Genomic DNA, 20077 nt, shown 5'->3' on the forward strand with positions numbered 1-20077 from the left:
TATCTTTAATAACGTTTTGTGAGAAAAAAAAAATCTGACTGATGAAATATGTGTTGAAGAACAAAATAAGTGATGAAGTGTTTTCAGATTATTAAAATATACTTATATTTGTTCTGAAAGATGGATGTTTTATTTCTCTTTTAAAAAAAAAAATATCCATAAGAGGAAAAAGACACTGTAACATAACAATTGTACACATAAAGGTTCCCTTAAAAGGATTGGTCAATATCCGTATTATCAATAACACACAAAATGCCTTTTGTTATTTTACTAACTTGAATAATTGAAACGATCCCTGAAAATGATTTCTTTATTAAGCTGTAGCCATAATTATACAAGTATTTTTTAAGGAGTAAAAAATGCAGAATAAAGAGAAATATTAAGATTTTACATGTCACAAATGTATTATTTAATATGATAAACATAAACTTATATTAGTCAAACATTGACATTTCCTAGACATCTGTAAAAAGTAGTCGATATGACAAAACTAACTATAGGAACGCCAGTGAATGAAGTAACATATTCTCATTGAATGTTCTCCTTCTTCCCATAATATTAATAATAATAATAATAATAATAATAATAATAATAATATAAGATGTGTTATAAGGGTAAAATCTTGCCACAAGAAAAACAATAAAGAGAAGAAAAAGGGTAATTTATCAAATAAAAATAGGATTCTCTCTTGATGGCAACCTTGATATCTACACTACATTACCCATAAGCCCCCGCGGTCCGTTTCTATGGAGACCTGGTTAGCCGGAGCCGGAAACCTGTTTCCGGGATTGGCAACAATAAACACATTTCTGACGGGTATATTTAGTTAGTGAGACTGTATTGGAAAGGAATAATGAAGTGTTAGCACAATAACGGCAGTTGTGGTGTTTGTGATGCGCTAGGTTGGTCAGAAAGCGGAGGTTTTCCAGCGCGCGGGCACGCGGTTGTTTGGCGCGAGTTTTCAAAGCTCGGCTCGTTTAAATGGGACGTTTTGCAGCTAGTTAGCTGTCCGGAGACCGCTTTGTGCTTTACTAAGTTTACCACGTCGCTAAACTATTACTGACTGAACTTAAGATCAAATGTGTTGACTGTAGTTTGTCTTGAACGATGCCGGAGTCAACATTAGTTATCTACCTGGTGTTCCTGCGTTGTTATGGAAACGGCAGCAATAATGTTCATTAACGCCGAGTAGACGTGAAGAGAACCAGCTAAGCAAAGGAAACCGTCGGCCCGATCTTCTCTGCGACAGGTAAGACATACGGTTGACGAGTGGCATGTAAAGTTAGTGATGGACGTTGATGGAAGCCCCGCCTTGGTCCTCACCTGTGATCTCTCTCTCCTGTGATCTCTCTCTCCTGTGATCCCTCACACCTGTGATCCCTCACACCTGTGATCTCTCTCACCTGTGATCTCTAACCTGTGATCTCTCTCTCACCTGTGATCTCCCTCACCTGTGATCTCCCTCACCTGTGATCCCTCTCTCACCTGTGATCTCACTCACCTGTGATCTCACTCACCTGTGATCTCTCTCTCCTGTGATCTCTCTCTCCTGTGATCCCTCACACCTGTGATCCCTCACACCTGTGATCTCTCTCACCTGTGATCTCTCACACCTGTGATCCCTCACACCTGTGATCTCTCTCACCTGTGATCTCTCTCACCTGTGATCTCTCACACCTGTGATCTCTCTCACCTGTGATCTCACACCTGAGTAGACTGATGTAACAACAATACAATTACTCCTGATATCAGACGGATCCAGCTCCTGTTTTGATTGGTTGTCCTTCTCTTGTCAGACCGTGAAACATGTCTATAGACTTTGACGCTGCAGCTCTTCAAACTCAGCAGGATGAAGAAGAATACGACCAAGAGGACTATGCCAGGGAGCAAGAGGTGCACACCTACACAACATACACACCTACACAACATACACACCTACACAACATACACACCTACACGACGTGCACACCTACACGACATGCACACCTACACAACATACACACTTACACAACATACACACCTACACGACGTGCACACCTACACAACATACACACCTACACGACATACACACCTACACGACGTACACACCTACACGACGTACACACCTACACGACGTGCACACCTACACGACATGCACACCTACACGACATACACACTTACACAACATACACACCTACACGACATGCACACCTACACAACATACACACTTACACAACATACACACTTACACAACATACACACCTACACGACGTGCACACCTACACGACGTGCACACCTACACGACGTGCACACCTACACGACGTGCACACCTACACGACGTGCACACCTACACGACATACACACTTACACAACATGCACACTTACACAATGTACACACCTACACAAAGTACACACTTACACAACTTACACAACATACACACCTACACGACGTACACACCTACACAACATGCACACCTACACAATGTACACACCTACACAAAGTACACACTTACACAACTTACACAACATACACACCTACACGACGTACACACCTACACAACATGCACACCTACACAATGTACACACCTACACAACATACACAACATGCACACCTACACAATGTACACACCTACACAAAGTACACACTTACACAACTTACACAACATGCACACCTACACAACATGCACACCTACACAACGTGCACACCTACACAACGTGCACACCTACACAACGTGCACACCTACACAACATACACACTTACACAACATGCACACCTACACAACGTGCACACCTACACAACGTGCACACCTACACAACGTGCACACCTACACGACGTGCACAACATACACACCTACACAACATGCACACCTACACAACATGCACACCTACACAACATACACACTTACACAACATGCACACCTACACAACATACACACTTACACAACATGCACACCTACACAACATGCACACCTACACAACATACACACCTACACAACATACACACCTACACAACGTGCACACCTACACAACATACACACCTACACAACATACACACCTACACAACGTGCACACCTACACAACGTGCACACCTACACAACATACACACCTACACGACGTGCACACCTACACAACGTGCACACCTACACAACGTACACACCTACACAACATACACACCTACACAACATACACACCTACACAACATGCACACCTACACAACATGCACACTTACACAACTTACACAACATGCACACCTACACAACATGCACACCTACACAACATGCACACTTACACAACTTACACAACATGCACACCTACACGACGTGCACACCTACACAACATGCACACCTACACAACATGCACACTTACACAACTTACACAACATGCACACCTACACGACGTGCACACCTACACAACATGCACACCTACACGACATACACACTTACACAACATGCACACTTACACAACATACACACTTACACAACTTACACAACATGCACACCTACACGACGTGCACACCTACACGACATACACACTTACACAACATGCACACTTACACAACTTACACAACATACACACCTACACAACATGCACACCTACACAACATACACACCTACACAACATACACACCTACACAACATACACACCTACACAACGTGCACACCTACACAACGTGCACACCTACACAACATGCACAGCTACACGACGTGCACACCTACACGACGTGCACACCTACACGACGTGGACACCTACACGACGTGCACACCTACACGACGTGCACACCTACACGACGTGGACACCTACACGACGTGCACACCTACACAACATACACACCTACACGACGTGCACACCTACACGACGTGGACACCTACACGACGTGCACACCTACACGACGTGCACACCTACACGACGTGCACACCTACACAACATACACACCTACACAACATACACACCTACACGACGTGCACACCTACACAACAAACACAACTACATGCAGGGTTTGTACGTTTTGAAAAAACCTGGAAAAGTCATGGAATTTGAAAACGTCATTTTCAAGGCCTGGAAAAGTTTTGGAAAAATAAGTTCACCCCAAAAGTTTTGGAAAAGTCATGGAATTTATTTTTCTCACTTAATGATAACATTTAGTGATAACAGCCTATAAGGTAGTTTTAAAATTGATCAATAAATATTTCGTCTCACGCGTGACGTGCCGAGCATCTTGCGCATCATGCAGATCGGATCGAGTGACCACATTCTCCAACAGTTATTACAGGTATATTAGATTAATATAAAACATATACTACAACATAGTGCTCGTATATCAGTGTTAGTTTAAACAAATGTTTATTTTGTATAAAACCATAATTGTCATTAGATCTCCACTGTCGTGACTTTTTACATAGTTTTATTCCTATATTTCATTCATACATTGGTGTTTTAGAGGTCATGTATAGTCATGGAAACTTGCTGCCAAGTCATGGAAAAGTCATGGAAATTTGTTGTTTAAAATGTGTATGAACCCTGTACATGACAACACATACATGAGTACAGATGTAAACACACAACTACACACCTACACGACATACACAACTACACAACAAACACACCTACACGACATACACAACTATATGACAACACACATACACGAGTACGCATGTAAACACACACCTACACAACATACACACCTAAACGACTTACACAACTACACAACATGCATAACTTGTGCTACAGCTTGCTTTAGTTGTGAGAAATAGACTTGATAATTTCACATCCTGTCAAAGATACTACACACCTACACAACAACACAACTACGCAACATACACAACCTATAATAATAACAATAATACATTGTATTTATAAGCGCCTTTCAGGACACTCAAGGTCGCCGTACAAAGGGCAATAAAACAATCAATGAAAACATGGCAATCAATTAAAAACATAGCAAAGTGCAATACATAAAACAACAATAAAGTGCAAAAGTGAGGTAATTTGAGTCCCAAGATTATTGTGAGTATGCATGTCTGAAGAGGTGAGTTTTAAGGCGGGATTTGAAGGTGGTGACAACCAACACAACCTACACAACATACAACTAGACACCTACACAGCTACACAACATAGACAACCACACAGCATACACAACTTGTGCTACTGTAGCTTTAGTTGTGGGTAATAGACTTAATAGACTGAAAGATCCTGTCAAACATAAACAAAGTTGTAAATCAGCACCGTCAGTCCCTCCTCCCTCCCTCCCCCGGCAATACTGTTGCCAGGGGTGATCCCGTTTACCGCTGGTAATAAACGGTGGTAAACCGTTGAGAGCAGGAAGTACGGCAGAAAGAAACTTGTTTGGAATATCCAGAGGTGGAAATGATTGCATTGGAGAATTGCGTTTGTTGCTTGGCAACAACCGTGCTGATGATGTCACATGCAGCAGTGGCAGGTGATGCGGGTGAGCTCTCTCAGTAGACAGCATGTATAATTAATCAAAATACTTTAATCACCCCAAGGAGGAATTGTTTATATGTATGGAAACTCACTGCAGATGCTTCAGCATCTGAGATGTGGAGATGCTCCATCACACTAGCACATGCAGGATTACACCGTGTGTTGCTAACAGGCAATGCAAGCAGACCAGCCCAAATTCTGCTCTTTTTTTTTCTTTTTAAAGTCCATAATCCAAGTGGAGAAGTGCTGGATTATTCTGCTGGTTGTGTACTAATCGCTCTTAGTGCTCGGGCCTGTTAAACATGCTGGGTTGCTAGGTTGTTATCTGACTTCTGGCTCTGAAGTGTCGGTCCTGGAAGCAGTGAAGTGTGCATTGTTTGAATTTCACAATCATCGCCAGCCTCCCCCAGTTACACATCCACATGGTGTTTCTTTGCTAACGCCTACAATCTGTTTCTGCTATGCATGTGAGCTATTATTGGCTCGAGGGAAAGGCCTCCTTCCAGGTGTGTCACAGTGAAACCAGCTCAGCCCTGCAGGCTCTGTGTGTGACCCCACTTGAGTTGTATCAGACTGAAGAAAGTTTTGCTGAAGACTTTATCAGGGGTTTCAGGATTTAGCGGAATGGTGCTTTGTATAGACTTAGTTTTGCTTTGTTTTATTTTTGTATTACAACTTAGTTTTTACACACAGGCTGGTCAAGTGGAGCTTGTTTGGCATGAACAATTGGATGTTTCTGCTCCAGTTCACCTCGCTATATGTTAACCTTAAACAATGAAGTTCTTTGGGAGCAAACTGCTGCAATACCACAGGGAGCCGACAACATGCCAGACACATTTGGGATGTTTCAAGCAGGGGGTCATCTCTGCAAATGCATTAGGATGGGCTGGTGACGGTCTGACGGCTTCATGGCTGGAGCAGAGGCGTCTCTTCAGTCTGTATTAAGTGTGTATCTATCTGCGCTGATATGGGCCCTCTGGTTGTGGAAGCAGTGGAGGATTTGAGGACTATTCAGCGATCTCTGTGGGAAGTAAGTCCGGCAGCCTCTGCTTGTTTCCTCACACATGGGCGGACAGGAAGCCTGCAGTCAGTAACTGACACAAAGGGGACGCGTTTAAAAAAATGCATTCTTGTTTGTCAGTTTTAGATTGATGTTTTTTTTAACAACTAGTTAATAATTAACATAAAATTCATTTGAGAAACCTTAACCACATTCTGTTATAAGCTGTTGATAGATTTCTTGTAGACTTGGATTGATGCTTAAAAAAATACAACATGTAACAAAATTACTGTTTATCCTGTTTTCAGAACAATGTATGGAGACATAAATATAACTGCTCTATTTCAGTTTTATGTTTTGCATCCCGTTTTCAACAAACCAATGAACCTTCCTGAAGCGTTTGCTTCCTCGCAGCCTGTGATTTGTTGTCTCTCTTTCCATGTTGTTTATTTTCTGCTGTTGCGGAGCAACGCAGCTGACTCATTTCCATGTGCTGCTTCCCTGCAGCTGCACCAGCTGCTCACAGACCTGCCCGATGACATGCTGGAGGACAGCAGAGACTCCTCCTCCCCCGAGCTGGAGTGCTCTACCTGCAGCAATAAAAACACAGGCAGCAGGTAACACTGGCACGTTAGTGGCTCAGGTGTGGACAACTCTGACAAGCAAGGCAACTGACATATAATAATCCATTTTTGCCTAATTTCCTTAGCCCACAGTCCAAGTGGACTAACCAGTGGCCTGATCATGGAGGACCAACCTCCCACGCTCAGGTACACACACAGCTGCTGTTCATGGTAGGTTTTCACTTCTGAACTTCTAAGGTGATAAAACAATATGGTTTGTGCCTCTCTGAAGAACTATGAAGAGGATTACGACCAAGGCATTCACCATGAGTATGTCCCTGAGGACGGAGACGCTGGCCCTCAAGCTCAACCACGGCCTCACACCTGGGACCGGGATCAGTTTGTACGGGACGGTTACACGGGCACGGGCAAATGTGTGGAGACGAGTGACTTTTCTGCTGACTTTGATTCTGAGCCGTACCCTGAGAGCGCTGCACACCACACGGGGCACGATGGAGACGGGGGGTACGAGAGAGAGCAGCGCAACGGCGGTCAAGACACCAGAAATGCTTTTCAAGTAAGTGACTCGTCTCAGCGTTGCTAATATCGGAGAGTCCTGGTGTTCATTTCAGGACAACTGTAATCTAGATGTGGCTCTCTAACCCGTGCTAGATGTTAATTTCAAAACACTGATATATATTTTCTGACCCGTGATCCCAATTAATTCATCTTTCCATCCATCGTTCCTGTAGTTTCTTGTGCCGGCCCCCCTTTTTTCTCTTTTTTGTGCATGTTTGCAGGCCGGAGCCTCGGGAGCTGCGTTCTGGCCTGCGTTCCCGGTCCCCCCCCCCCCCATCCCCGGTCATCCCATTGCTGCTTCCACCTGCCTACGTGGATGTCTGCTGTGTGCTGCTGACGCCCCCCCCCCCCTTCTGATCATCCTGTTGCTGCTTCCGCCTTATGTTTATGCTTATGTTCATGTTCTGGATCTTTGAAAAGCGTCTAGAGACAACATCTGTTGTATTAGACGCTATATAAATAAAGTTGAATTGAATTGAATTTCATATCATATTCCTACATGTGTTTCCTTCTTCTTTTAATGATTTGAAATGAAACTATTTTTCTTTGGCAGGTTGTTTTATTGTGTGCACTTTTTAATAGTGGAACCCAGTAAGGTTTTCACCTGTAACATACTGGGTTTTTTCCTTCAGAACCTGCACTCTGGACCACAGGACCGGGGTGTAAATCCTTACCAGGCCCACTACCACCCTCATCATCCCGCCCCTCTGCCCCAGGCGTTCAGCTCGCAGGCAGGTCAACAGACGGACCCGTTTGAGCATCTGCAGAGAGAATTCTTAGATTCTGCTCAACGTGAGTCTCCAGTTTTCTTGTTGATTAAAGGCCTTTAATATCTTGAGTGTTGCTCAGGTGACGCGCTCTTCCCTGTCTCAAAATAACATTCTTGGGACTTTTGGTCATCTGCGTCGAAGGGACATTTAAACCGGGACAGACAAATCACATCATCATGATTAAAGGAGCAACGTCTGTGTAGTGGGGTTTTAGAGGATCATCCCCAACTTTACTCCCTGGACTTTTCCTGCCGTTTAGGATTTAACATCATGAGATCGCACCAGTTTACCGCCGAGTAACAGGAGTCATTAAGCTTGCATGTGTAAACGTGGGTCCTACCACCAATTGCTTGAAGTGACTTCGTGAACTTTGAATAAGAGATAAAAAAAATAAATTTGATGGTTTAAAAATGAATAAGTAAAATATTTGTATGTGTTTCAGAAACTGCTGACAAGGAACGACTTGCGCAGCTGCAGATTTTGAACAAAGCTCAACAGAGACAAATTGAAGACTTGGAGCGAAAGCTGGAGGACTCTCGACGCAACATGAGATACCTGGAGCATCAGTTCGCCATCGTCAAAGGTGTGTTTTACACACTTTCCCCTTCAGAATGAAGGCTGGCCTTTTTATCCATTACAATTGGTGTTTCATTAAGTGGTGTCCATTTATTGGAGAAAAAAACCCTGAAAATACAAAAAAAAATGATTTTTAAAACACAAGGAATGTATTAACTTGATGAAATATTTGTATTAACTTGATGAAATATTTGCCCCCTTGTGGCTGCTCAACAACCTGCACACACTCGGCAGTACTGGCTGTTTCCTCGTGTTTGTTTTTCTTGGTGAATGTGCTGTTCATGGAAACATGTCATTGGTTCGTTAAATAGATGAGAAGGACGGCCTTGCGCTAAGTCTAAAGGAATCAAGTCAGCTGATTGAAGAAGCCAAGGAAAGAGAGGTTCAAATGCAAAACAAGCTGAAGGCGATGGAGCAGCAAGTGCAGACCCTCTGTCAAAGAGACCAGGAGGTAAATGATTTACTGCATGTCGGCTCCAAATGATTTAAAGATAAATGTATTCGATTGTTTGTAACTAATGAACAAGCTTGTAAAATCTGAATGTATTCCTGAGAAGCCACTAATCACTTCTATAATTTACTGTTTATCTACTACATGTAAAAGCCGTTAGTTAAAACACATGGAGTCGTCCATCCAAAGACTTTCTTATTCTCTTGTTTTAGGCCTAAACCTCTTGCAGGGATTCTTAGTTTTACTTTGCTTGCAGAACATGAAGAAACAGAGAGTGGCAGACGCTGCGGTGGACGCCATGAAGCAGCAGATGCTGGAGCTTCGCCGCTCCGACATCCTGTCCAGAGCGCGGGAGCAGCACGACAGGGATCTCGCCGTCATCAAGGAGCAGCACGACGCTGCACTCTTGGGCCTGCAGCAGAAGCTGGACGCCACCTCTCAGTCGTTAAGCGAACAGGTTTGTGGTTTTACTGAAATGGAAAATCGTCCGTCAGTGTGCCGTCCACGGCGTATGATTTGATAAATGTTCGTCGTAATCTGATTCTTGTGGTTTGGTTCTGTTCAAGATTGGTGTTGGTGAGAAATTACGGGAACACGTGAAGCTGTTGGAGCACCAGAGGGAGGAGGAGCAACTGGAGAGAGCCCGAATCGTCAACGCACTGAGCCAGCGCCTGGAGGAGACTCAACAGCAGTGTGCCAAGATGCTGCACACGAGTGAGTGACATGCCTCCGGTTGCACTGAAGCCCATATGTACAAATCAGATGCCTCATGACAGATATTTACACACATATTTTACTTTACCTGCTTCCAGTTAACTTTATCGCTGCTGTCGTCCGTGTTCTTTAGATTCAGCTCAAGCGATGGCTGAAATGGAAATCAAACTACAACAGACTCAGTCTGCCAGGGCGCTGGGCGAAAGCATGAACTCAGTCCTGCAGGTTTGCTTTCCGGTTGTTTTGGGGGTTTTTCTGCCAGAGAACACAAAACATTGCCAGTTGTAGCTGAAGGAAAGTCTGCTGAAACCTGAAACGTCTTCATTTTACCTTCCCTAGGAGGACATGGCTGATCTGAAGGAGCAGATCACTTTGTATGAATCTGCTGTGAAAAATGGCGTTATTGCGTTGGACCACAGCAGTGACTGGGAGAACCATCTGTCTGACTCCTGCGTGGATCTGGGTTTGAAGACGCACAGGAAGAACGGCAGGCTTCAGAGGTTTGCTCCTGTCGTGTTAACCCTCCCACATCCTTCTGCCCCCTTCTACTCGTCTCCTCCGACTATGATTTGATCCGCTCACTTCCACCAACAGCCCTCGGCGTGACTTGTTTCTCTTTGCCTCGTCAGTCCTGCTCTGGCTCACCTGCCGGAGTCCCGGCTGCCCAAGGAGGAGGCGGTGCGGCTCCTGCGACTGGAGATGCAGCGCTGCCTGGGATGCTTGAAGGGGAAGCGGCAGAAGATCAGTCGGCTGCAGGAGCAGCTCCAGCAGCTTCAGACCCGACTCGACGAGCAGCAGATCCAGTTGGACGAAGCCAGACTCAACAATTCAGTGAGGAATAGCTTAAAATCCTTGATCCAGATTTAACTGTTTAATTTCTGGTTGATAGAATAAAAAACATTTAAAAAAGCATGTTATAAGCAGAGGCAAGTGTATAAATACAGAGTAAATGATTTCAAAGCTGAAATGCAGCGTTGTGATTGATCTTTTTTTAAATATTTATTGTATCTCCACAGAGCAAAGAGATGAGCCAGAAACATTTGGATTTGACTGTCGACTCTCATAAAGAGCTGAAGAGACTCCAGGAGGACAAACAACACTTACAGGAACAAGCAGAGGTTAGTTATCATTTATTGTCTTTTATTTTATTGATTTTATTATTTTGGGTGTATTATCAGACCTGTTTTTCTTTTTTGTCGTTTTCATTTCAACCTACAGTTGTTAGAGAAGAAGAACAAGGAGCTGAAACAGAACGAGGAGAAGCTGAGGTCGGCCAATTCTGAGCTGTGCAGCAAGATGAGAGAGATGATCCAGGAGCTGGACCAGGAAAAGCAGGAAGCAGCTCAGAGGTAACGGCACCGAGCCGGAGACGCTTGCTGCTTCCTCCACTTCATGTCAAGTTGTCTGACCTGAATATTTGACGGCTTTTTTTTTTTTTTAGATCTGAGCGAATTAATCAGCAGTACAGAGACGATGTGGTGAAGCGAGTCAGAACAGAACTGGCGCTGGAACACGACGCTCAGGTCCAGCAGCTGACTGCACTGCACCAGCAGCAGGTCCAGCAGCTGACGTAAGAGCTTCCTTCTTATTGCAGACAGACAACGCTCTGTGACTCATTTACGATGCTCTTTACTTCCTTCACAGAAACCAGTTGTCGGAAATCAGCGATAAGATGTTGGCTGTGCAGGAGTGTTACATATCTGTCTGCAAGGAGAAGAGCTTGCTTGAAGAAAAGGTCTCCAGAGAGACGGAGGAGGCAGCGATGGATGGAGGGAGCAGTACAGCGGCGGAGAGGTTGAGGAGCGAACTTGAGGCACAACATCAAGCTGCCATCAAGCAGCTCAGAGCAGTCTGGTCTACGGAGAAAGAGACTGAACTCCAGCATCAAGTGACGTCTCGTGTAGCTTCAGTCGAAGATCAATGGAAGGAGAAACTGATGGAGGTTTGACTTCTTAAAAAAGAAAAGTCTGGTCTCATCATTTTTACGCTGCTTCATCTCCACATTTCACTGTTGTCTTGTTTCTCTCTCCACATCTTTCCAGACTGAAAAAACGTGGGCCCAGAGGGTGGAGGAAGCTAAGAAAGAGAGACAAAGAGAGACGGTTGAGGCGACTTGTCAAATAGACGAGACCGAAGCCGGCAGAAGGAGCATCTCTGCGGAAGAGCTGGAGTCCAGGCTCTCTGCCCAGAAACAGCAGCTGCAACTGGAAGCTGACAAAGTGCGAAGCAAAGCTGTGGAGGAGGCCAGGAAACTGCTCCAGCGGGAGTTACAGGAGAAGCACCTGGAGGACATGGGCAGGCAGGTCGGCAAAGTCTCAATCCTCCGTACAGCTACAATGACTGCGTTTACATGCACTCAATAACCCTTTTAAAACCCGAATATTGGCAATAACCCGAATTTGCACGGTCATGTAAACACCAATAACCCCTTTGAATAACCCGAATATGACCCCTGGGTTACTCCTTTTAAAACCCGAATATTCGGTCATGTAAACGCCTAACGGGACATCCCCATCAAACGGAACATGAATTTGTTTTCTGCGCATGTTCTTTTCTCAAGGAATCTTGGTCTTTTGAGTCCAGGAAGTTCTTATAAACATGGAGAAACGCAAGACCAGGCCACACTTTTGGAGTGAGGAGGAGACTAATCACTTCATAAATGTAATGAAGGATATTGAACATTTTGTTATTTGTAGACGGTAGAAAGTACCGGGATAGTGAGATTTACAAGAAGGTGAGCGAAAAGTTGCGCGAATCAGCATTTGTTTTGAATTTGGATACAGGAAGAAAAAGCGGAAATGACGCTAATTGCGTCATGATGTTCTCCGCGCGTCGCTGGTTTGATCGATATCCCAAATGATTAATTACCATGTATACAGGGATAACCCTGTTTGCTCACGCATGTAAACGGAATATTCCGAATGTTTCAGTAACAGGAATATTAGCAATAACCTGAATTTTGACTGCATATAAACTTAGTCATTATCTCCATTTACGTTCTCTTTAACAGTCTTTTACCCATATGGATAAATATAAAAGCTTGTCTCCCAATACACTTTCATACCTCCGTAATGAATCCAGAGTCTTTGTCCAGATCGTTACGATGATCTACTAAGCAGTGGACATCAATGTTGTGGTATTTCAGGTGGAAGGTGCGGTGACCCGGGCCTATAATCGCTGGGTGGAGGATCTGTCTTCGCTACCAGAGTACCAAAGCTCTCTCCAAACAGAAAGGGAGAAGTGGGAAGAGTTGCAAGAAGAGCTCGTACAACAACGGGTGCGGCACTTTAAAACAAAAAGATGAGTCAACGTGTTGTATTATCTGATTATGAACCCTCATGTAAATATTTCAGGTGTCGCGGGCCCTCGAGGAGGCGGAGGAGCAATGGGACAAGAAGCACAACAGACAACTCAGAGAGCGCAGCTCTGGAGCTCCGGGAGTGGAGGAGCTTCAGGAGGAGCTGGTCGCTCTCAAGAGCCAGTCAGAGCGAGCATCCAAGGAGCAGGCCGCCCTGCTGAAGGCCGAGCTGACTGCAGCCAGAGCTGCCTGGAATAGAGAGAAGCAGCAGGAGATCTCCGTGCTCCAGGTCCGGAGAGAGCAGGCGCACCAGTCCAAGCTGCAAGAGCAGAGGAAAGAGCTGGAGCAGGCGGTGCAGCAGGCCAGAGACGACGCCGCCCTCCAGAGGACGGAGCTGCTCCTGCAGGTGGAGGCGCGAGAGGAAGAGTGGAGACGCCAGCACGCAGAGAGGGAGCCGGCCCAGAGCCGGCAGCTGAGAGATGGATTTGTAGCAGAGCTTCGGTCAGCGCTGGCAGACGTCCACGCTCAGCTTCTCAGGGCTCCTGAAAACGGCAGAAGAGCCAGCGGCTCCACATCAGAGGCTACAGTTACTCACATCATCCACAACTCGTGCAGAGATCTGGTGAGCAGAGCTGTAGCAGAGGCCAGCAGGGACTGGGAGGAGGTGAGCTGCTCTGGAAAGGTGAACTCTGGGATGTGAGGAAAATAAGTTCCTGGTAAGATTCTAAACATCTAAGTTTATTTACACCCCCACAGATGAGTCAAGAGAAGCTACGCCGTGTCTTAAAAGAAACTGTAGAACAGCACGAGAAAGAAATCAACAAAATGCAAAGTAAGCGTGTCCTCAACTCTTCAACGCTGCATTGTTCATGTCATGAAACTAGAACGGGGTCAATCCCAGTTAAACACTGCAAAAACCCAAAATCTTAACAAGAATATTTGTCTTATTTCTAGTTAAAATGTCTCATTTTTGGTAAAAAAAAATCTCATTACACCTAAAACAAGACCCATCACTGGAAACAACAACAATTTTCACCTGTTTCAAGTAGATTTTCACTTAAAATAAGTAGAAAAATCTGCCAGTGGAACAAGATTTTTTTGCTTGTAATGAGAAGATAAATCTTGTCCCACTGGCAGATTTTTCTACTTATTTCAAGTGAAAATTTACTTGAAACAGGTGAAAATTGTCAAATAACAAGTTATTTTTTCTGGTAATGACTCTTGTTTTAAGTGTAAAGAGATTTTTGACTAAAAATGCGACATTTTAACTAGAAATAAGACAAATATTCCTGGTAAGATTTTGAGTTTTTGCAGTGAAATGACACGATTGTCCAATATGTGCAGGCTCGTCATCCCAGAGGACAGAGCCGTCTCGTTGCAGGAAGGAGTGCACTGTAACTGTGAGTAAGCTGCAGAAGAAGAACCAAGATCTGCAGAGACATCTGGAGAAGGCCTGCCGCCAACTTCAGCACAGCATCCGCGAGCACAAGACCACCATGCAGCATCTTAAAGGTAGGGCCGTGTCTCCCAGTGGACTTAACAAGATCCAGTGATCAACGTCTTCATCCCTGCTGACTGAGATCACTCTGACATGTAGATGAGCATGAAAGCAGCTTACGAAAGGCAGAAGAACAACATCTGCAGCAGCTGGAGGAAGTGAAGAGAACCAAGGAAACCTCGAGGTTAGCACTTTTTACCGCCATGTGAAATCTGTTCCATAAACATCCTGAGACCCGTGCAGACCCTCGGCTGGATGACTAAATAAGCTCCTCCCATCTTACGTGAGCTGCCGGTTCACTCCTTTGTTTCTGTCCGTCGCCTGTGCAGGAATTCTCCTTGAAACTTGCTGTTCATTCACCTCGCTGCCTCCTAACGCACCTCGTTAAACTGACGTGTGGATAAAAAAAGCCGACCTCAGCTTAACCCGTGCGTGGAGGAATGAATGCACCTCAGGTCCACGTCACATGACTCCTGACAACCAGATGCATTTTGACGTCCACCGTATTTAATAATCTTGTCTGCGGCAGGATTAAACAAGTTTGTGGTGGTTTGGGGCCACGTGATTTATTTAAGTACTTAATTTAAAGGGGACCTATTATGAAAAACACGTTTTTTCTTGCTTTAACATATATAAAGTGGTCTCCCCTCAGCCTGCCAACTCAGAGAAGGAGGAAAGCAACCAAATTCTGCAGTGTCTGTACAGCCGCCCGGATGAGCCATCTAGTCTGATGTGGCTTCTACGAGCCGTTCAGATTCTGCTCCTGTCGTTATGTAACGACAGGAGCGATGTGTGAAACCACGCCCACAACTAACTCCGCCGGCCGGAGCTTCCTTCATTTTTTCGTAGCGGTGTATCGCGTCATTCAGGCAGCCAGTCAGCACAGAGCCTCATTATCATAGCCCCGCCCACTCAGAATCCAGCATAGAGAATGAGGTTAGAGAATGGGATGATAAAGACATAGCTCAGAGGCTGAATTTCTAATTTATTTAGCAAAAACAATCAAAAGCTTGTTTTTAAGACATTCAAGGCCTGTTTAAAATAGGTATTAGATGCAAGAATAGGTCCCCTTTAATGTTGTTCCTCCCTTTTGTAAGTTGTGAGCAGCAGAAGCTTCGTCAAGGCCTCGAGGAGATGAAGCAGCAGTATCTGACGACGGTGGAGAACATCAGAGGTCAGTGTTGGTGACTGAAAGCTGCGTGTTGCTGACTTTTACACGTTTGCACTTGTCCTCCAGGTGTCCTCTTTGTGTTAGATTGATGAAACGGATCCTGGTTGTACTTTTCTTTTCCTCAGGAGACATGTTGCGCTACCTTCAGGAGAGTCGGGAGCGTGCAGCGGAAACGATCCGCATGGAGGTGCAGAGAGAGAGGCAGGACACTGCCAGGAAGATGCGGCGCTATTATTTGACCTGTCTGCAGGAGCTGCTGGAGGACGGCGGGAAGATTACAGGGCAAGAGACAGGAACTGTCCCGAAACTGTTTGCTTGCTTCATCGCGGCTCCTCAAGCTTACTGTATTGATCTTTTGTGTCTTCTGCAGCGCTGAAAAGAAAATAATGAATGCTGCAAGCAAGCTGGCGGCCATGGCTAAAGTGCTGGAGACGCCCTTCAAAAGCAAATCTGGGAAGAGTTGCGCTTCACGGAGTGAGTCCTGTTGTACTGAGCCGCTGCACCGCAGATCCCCAGCCAAAATATCAATGACCTGGGACCTCATTTATAAAGCTTGCGTTCGCACAAAACAGGGCTTGAAAGATGGCACGCCACCTTCTACGCAAAGGTTGGGATTAAAAAAAAAAAAAACTACCGGGAAAATGTACGTATCTTTACGCAAACTTTGATCCTAGCGCACGAACATTTTGAAGATATGGGGAACTGGCGACGCAGACGGTGAGGTGGTGAAATGAAGCCAGATTCATGTCATACTTATGATATAATAGCGCTGATCGTGTCCCTCTGTGTTTGAAGCACAGCGTCAGTCAGGACTCTGGTGCTGCTGCTGCAGCCGCGGTGCAGGACACGCCGTGCCGGTGATAGCCTGCCAGAATCTGATTTCTCCCCTGAAAATGGGTCTTTTTACCTGCCAAAAATTGAAGGCCAAATACAGTTAATGAAAGGTTGTTTCTACCTAAATATGATTTGATCTCATTCTTGAGATTCATAATATAAACACTAGAGCTCACAGGATTGCTTTTTACTCTTTTAAAGGACCATAGCAAAACAAAATAGGCATTTTCACCTGGCAAAAGTTGATTGAAGGCCAAATACAGTTAATGAAAAGTTGTTTCTTCCTAAATATGACTTGATCTCATTCTTGAGCTTCATAATCTGAAAATCTGACGTTTTAGCGCTGTCGTTCAACAAGCTGCTGTGCGCGCTCCCGCGGCCAGAAATCAGATTCAGGCAGGCGCTGCGCATGCTCAGAAGGCTCATTCATATGGAAATACAGTCATCAAGTAATTTGCATTGACCATTCAAGGTATAAAGTGGGCGTGTAGAGGGCGGGATATGAGGCAAATTCACGTGCGCAACCTTCCAGGTGGACTGTGATTTATGAAGCGAACATTGCGTGCAAGTGTTTTATAAATCAGGATTTTTTTTTTTGTGCTCACACCATTTTCGGCTTTTGAGCGCACGTACACTTTTAGTATGAATCCTACGCACTCTTTTATAAATGAGGCCCCTGTGCATTTGTGTTTTACTTTGACAGGCTGTCCAACGACCGTGTCCACTGCTGCCACTGGCGGTCCGCCGGGTGGAGACGCGGCTGTCAGGAGGGTCCTGTCGGCGCTAACCGGACCTCCCGGTTCCAGGCCGGGGGAGACTTCTGCTGATTCCAGGCAGAAACCAGCCGTTGCAGTCGGGACTAAACCTTTGAGCCACCGGGACTCTCCTGCGTCTCAGGAGATCCTAGGAGAGTCGTCCCACATCCCAACTCCCCCTCACAAACCCTCTCTTCACGCTTCTCAACCCCACAGGGATTTAATCAGTGTGTCTGGGACCGGTAACAGGAAGGAGTTGCATCTGCGGGGACGTGATCCGAGCAGAGCTGGAGGCAAAGCCTTGGTGGTGCAGGAGGCTCCTGTTAGGGATCAGAACCGGCCTGACTGGACCACGTCTAGCTGTGACTCTGACACGGGCCAGAGGAGAGTCGAACCAGCGAGGCCCTTTTCTGTATCTGCAGGAGAGTTTGGCAGTCTGGTCACAGACGGGTCGGACCCGACCGCTCACAACCAAGTTCCCATGAAGTGGGCTCAGACGGGAAGCTTTCCCGGAGCTCACAGAGAGCCCACTCCTGGATCCGAGTGTGAGAGCCGGCAGCGCGTTTGTCCCAGGCCTTTGTTCTCTGAGCTGAGGCAGCGCCAGCAGGACAGCGGCTTTGACAGTCCGTTCCTGCAGCAGAAGTGAGGTGAGCCGGGTCAGAACACTTGGAGACAGATTATTCACTCGTGCCTTTAATGTGGTGTATGATGTTTACATGGTGTCGAGCAGATAAACCCAAACTCCGGAGAAGAACGCAAAGAGCCGCTGCTCAGTCTGGTTTTGTTTTGGTACTAGCGGGTCACGAGCCTCCCAAACCAGGACCAGGTCTCAGGTCTGGTTGAACCCGCTCATCCAGGGAGGAGGTTCCTCTGGTTCTGGGTGCTGGTCGGAGCGACCAGTCGCCCAGAGGGCTGTCGTTCCTGCCCCACTAACAAGCACCCGGGTTCTCGGGGGGTTTGAGGGTTTTTATGTTGATTGTTTTGCACCAAACTTGTAAGATATGCTGTGCAGAGATTATAAATGCTTTTATACATGTGTTGACATTATTTTAATAAATCCTATTTTATTTCAAACACTCTTGTCATTAGAGTTTAACTCCATCCTTCCATCCGTCAGCAGATTTCTGATCTTTATGCACTGCCAACGAGGAAAGACATCAGCAATGAGCCTGGATATATATATTTAAAAATGCTTAAAATCAAAAAGGGAGGGGGGGGTTTCCTTTCACTGCCGTCCTACCTGCCTCTTGCTGGGGCTTCGGTCGGGCAACTGGAGTCTGGTGGGGGCAACCTGCTCGCTTCCCTGTTTAATAATTATTCTTGGCATTATCATGATATATTGTTTAAATGTATATTATTATATTAAGTTATGAAATCTCATGGGATGTTAAAATATAGTATTATTATATTGTTATATATTATAATATGGTGATATCATTTTGTTATATGTTATAATATTATAAAAATTATTATGTTATATTAGGATATTACTATATTATTATGCTATATTTATATTGTGCTACACCACTCCATATGATAATTATTTATTCATTTACTTATTCTTGAATTAATATTCCTAATTTATTTATATATTCCTAATTTATTTATCTACTTTCATCATATTATTTACACACACACACACACACACACACACACACACACACACACACACACACACACACACACACACATCATTGTAACTGATGTCGTCTTTTGTCGCTGTTTGTACTGTATGTTAAAAAAAAAAGCAATGAGCCTGGCGGAGTATTTGTTGCTGGGTTTAGTCCATCATTCTGCAGCCAGATTATTAACAACTGGAAAACATTTGATGCAGTTGACGAACTTAGTAAGAGCGGACATCACAGCAAGTTCACCCAAAGGTCAGGCTGCGCACACGAGTTACATCCCTCCAGTCACAAGGTTAAACGATGAAGGTCGTTTGAAAAAGCCTGCACCAGTTCAGCTTGTTTGCCAGGAGAACTGGTCTGAGATCGTGGCAGCCAAGCTGAACAACGAGGCTGAAGTGAAGCCGCACGTCTTCACAAGGTTCCCTGACATTTCTGTTGTTGCGACTGCAACAATACCAACATCAAACTCGGCAGGTTTATGGTGAAGCAACAAAAGGACAAAATACTTGAAGCACAAGGAAAAAGTTTTACATTTAATGGTCATCAAAAGGTTTTTTTTCTTGTATTCAACTTGGATATCTTCCTTTCAGATGTGGTAGACGGAGGTTTGTTGTAGTTAAATGCCTCGATGGCTGATTTTAAGATGAACATACTATTATTACTACTACTACTGCTGCCGTCATTTAGCATCTGCCTGAGAGAACACCACAAGCAAGAAATCACATAGGGGAGTACTTTAATTCAAACATAATCTTAGAATTAAATGATCAGTTTGCAGCCTTAACTAAACTAAATGATAGCTCTGGAGAACTTTGTAAA

General features: G+C 44.9%; 1 protein-coding gene across 3 annotated transcripts; it reads left to right on the top strand.

Annotated features, from left to right (window-relative positions):
* The first annotated feature begins 793 nt into the window (after positions 1-793).
* Positions 794-18668, top strand: cep152 (centrosomal protein 152). 3 transcript variants are annotated; one of them, XM_061721612.1, is made up of 27 exons: positions 794-1249; positions 1797-1893; positions 6929-7038; positions 7131-7191; positions 7277-7561; positions 8196-8355; positions 8776-8916; positions 9221-9360; positions 9617-9817; positions 9927-10074; positions 10208-10299; positions 10414-10574; positions 10704-10905; positions 11091-11192; positions 11293-11423; positions 11516-11644; positions 11719-12016; positions 12117-12377; positions 13220-13351; positions 13428-14036; positions 14129-14204; positions 14717-14884; positions 14970-15054; positions 15968-16044; positions 16167-16323; positions 16412-16515; positions 17579-18668. In XM_061721612.1, the coding sequence occupies exons 2-27, from the start codon at positions 1807-1809 to the stop codon at positions 18274-18276; spliced, it is 4815 nt and encodes a 1604-aa protein (XP_061577596.1). In that variant the 5' UTR covers positions 794-1249; positions 1797-1806; the 3' UTR covers positions 18277-18668. The 3 variants fall into 3 exon arrangements, with proteins under 3 accessions (XP_061577596.1, XP_061577598.1, XP_061577597.1); XM_061721614.1 differs by lacking the exons at positions 794-1249; positions 1797-1893 and adding an exon at positions 5355-5416; XM_061721613.1 differs by lacking the exons at positions 794-1249; positions 1797-1893 and adding an exon at positions 6049-6451.
* Positions 18669-20077: the final 1409 nt, after the last annotated feature.

The sequence above is a fragment of the Cololabis saira genome, chromosome 5, assembly GCF_033807715.1.
Source record: "Cololabis saira isolate AMF1-May2022 chromosome 5, fColSai1.1, whole genome shotgun sequence".
Taxonomy (NCBI): Eukaryota; Metazoa; Chordata; class Actinopteri; order Beloniformes; family Belonidae; genus Cololabis; species Cololabis saira.